A 1,724-nucleotide genomic window follows, 5' to 3' on the forward strand; every position below is an offset into this window, starting at 1 on the left:
CACATGATCTCGATGACGCAATAATAACAACCAAATCCCACCATTTGGTTATACAAGACTAACCCAAAGATCAGTACTGAGTACTGTTGACCACCTGTTTTCCCTCCAGTTAACAGTTTAAAATTAGGAACGGCTAGTATGTCCTTATATGTAGCTTTTCGCGAAAATTCTGAAACAAAAAACTCTTCGTTCGAAAAATGGTTACATGTCTGAAAGTATTTTATTCCAAAGCATAAATGTTATCAAATTATTAACTACGTTATAAGTAACTAAATATTAAAGTGAAAACAAAAAGTTTAACACAAGTTTGTTTTCCTTAGTAGATAATTAATATTTACTTTTCAACTGCATATTTTCAGTCAGTAGAGGGATTTTTAAAGAATGGACGGAGGAAAGAAATTTGTGGTTCCTAGTATTAGTGAAATTGATGAATTTGTGGAAAATCAAGGAATATCCGTATGTAATATTAACATAATTTTAATAGTAATACCCTAATTTGTTTGTCGGCCTTATATGCTGCTTTTGTAGACTTTGTAAATTATATACTATAGTATTAGTAAGTCTTTTTGCCTAGTTTGACAATTAGTGTTTTGTGAATTCTTGCTGAAGACGAACTTAAACTCAATGAAGCCTTTTATTTGGAGTTTCAAATTTTATTTCAATGTCTTCAACTTCACGACTTCTGTATTCTAACGTCAATTTAAGTCTCCTAACCTCTTATAACAGTAGTTGTAAGTATAATGAGTATTAAATATTTTCAATGCATGGCTGAAGAGACTGTAGGTTCTACCAGATCTACTAATTATGTTACTATCTTTCAGGTACAACAACATTTTCAGCCAGGATTACTCCCAGCAGAAAGCATAACAAACAAAACCAAAGACAACAAGTGTTCAGTTCAACAGAAAGAAGGAGGAGATAGTGATTCAACTATAGAAAATACTAATGTTCCAGACCACAAGGAACATCGTAGTAAAAACTGTCCAGGACCATCAACAACATTTGAAAGTGCTTTTGTCCACCTGAAGAATTCTAAGTACTACTCTTTGATACCTCCTGGAAAGGAGAAAATGTAAGTTTCAAAATGACTTTTTGCAACTTTTTTTGAAGTCGACTAGAAAAAGAAAAGTATTTTGTTTCTGTTTTATTTTTTGAATTTGAGAATGACTTTTGTAATAACAGAGATTGCAGAAAATGTTTATAGATCATTGTATCAGTATTAGTTTTTAAAAGTGAGAACATTGGAGTTGCTGTAGTTTTTGATAGTAGATGATGAAGAAAATGGATTATAAAAATTAACAGTAATTGTTCACCAGTGGAACAAAAGAAAACTCCAACACTTAATTAAGGAAGGAAAAATAAAAACATTTTCAATACCAGATGATGTTTAAACGATATGAATAGTTTGACTAGTGAACCAAACAAAACATAGAACTGAGCAGAAATAAAACTATTGTAATTCATAGGGTAAGTACAAAAATACCATATGATGTTTAAATGATATGAATAGTTTGACAAGTGAACCAAACAAAACATAGAACTGAGTAGAAATAAAACTATTATAATTCATAGGGTAAGTACAAAAATAAACCTACTGTAAAAACTGAGTAGAAATAAAACTGTTATAATTCATAGGGTAAGTAAAAAATAAACCTACTGTAAAAACTGAGCAGAAATAAAACTATTGTAATTCATAGGGTAAGTACCAAAAAAAAACTGAGTAG

General features: G+C 30.2%; 1 protein-coding gene across 1 annotated transcript; it reads left to right on the forward strand.

Annotated features, from left to right (window-relative positions):
* Positions 1-99: 99 nt before the first annotated feature.
* Positions 100-1,072, forward strand: LOC106477552 (the record flags this gene model as incomplete). Its single annotated transcript, XM_013938100.2, has 2 exons — positions 100-456; positions 822-1,072. Coding segments are annotated over exons 1-2 (326 nt in total), but the record flags the coding sequence as incomplete, so codon positions are not given.
* Positions 1,073-1,724: the final 652 nt, after the last annotated feature.

This window comes from Limulus polyphemus, unplaced genomic scaffold (genome assembly GCF_000517525.1).
Source record: "Limulus polyphemus unplaced genomic scaffold, Limulus_polyphemus-2.1.2 Scaffold18785, whole genome shotgun sequence".
Lineage (NCBI taxonomy): Eukaryota > Metazoa > Arthropoda > Merostomata > Xiphosura > Limulidae > Limulus > Limulus polyphemus.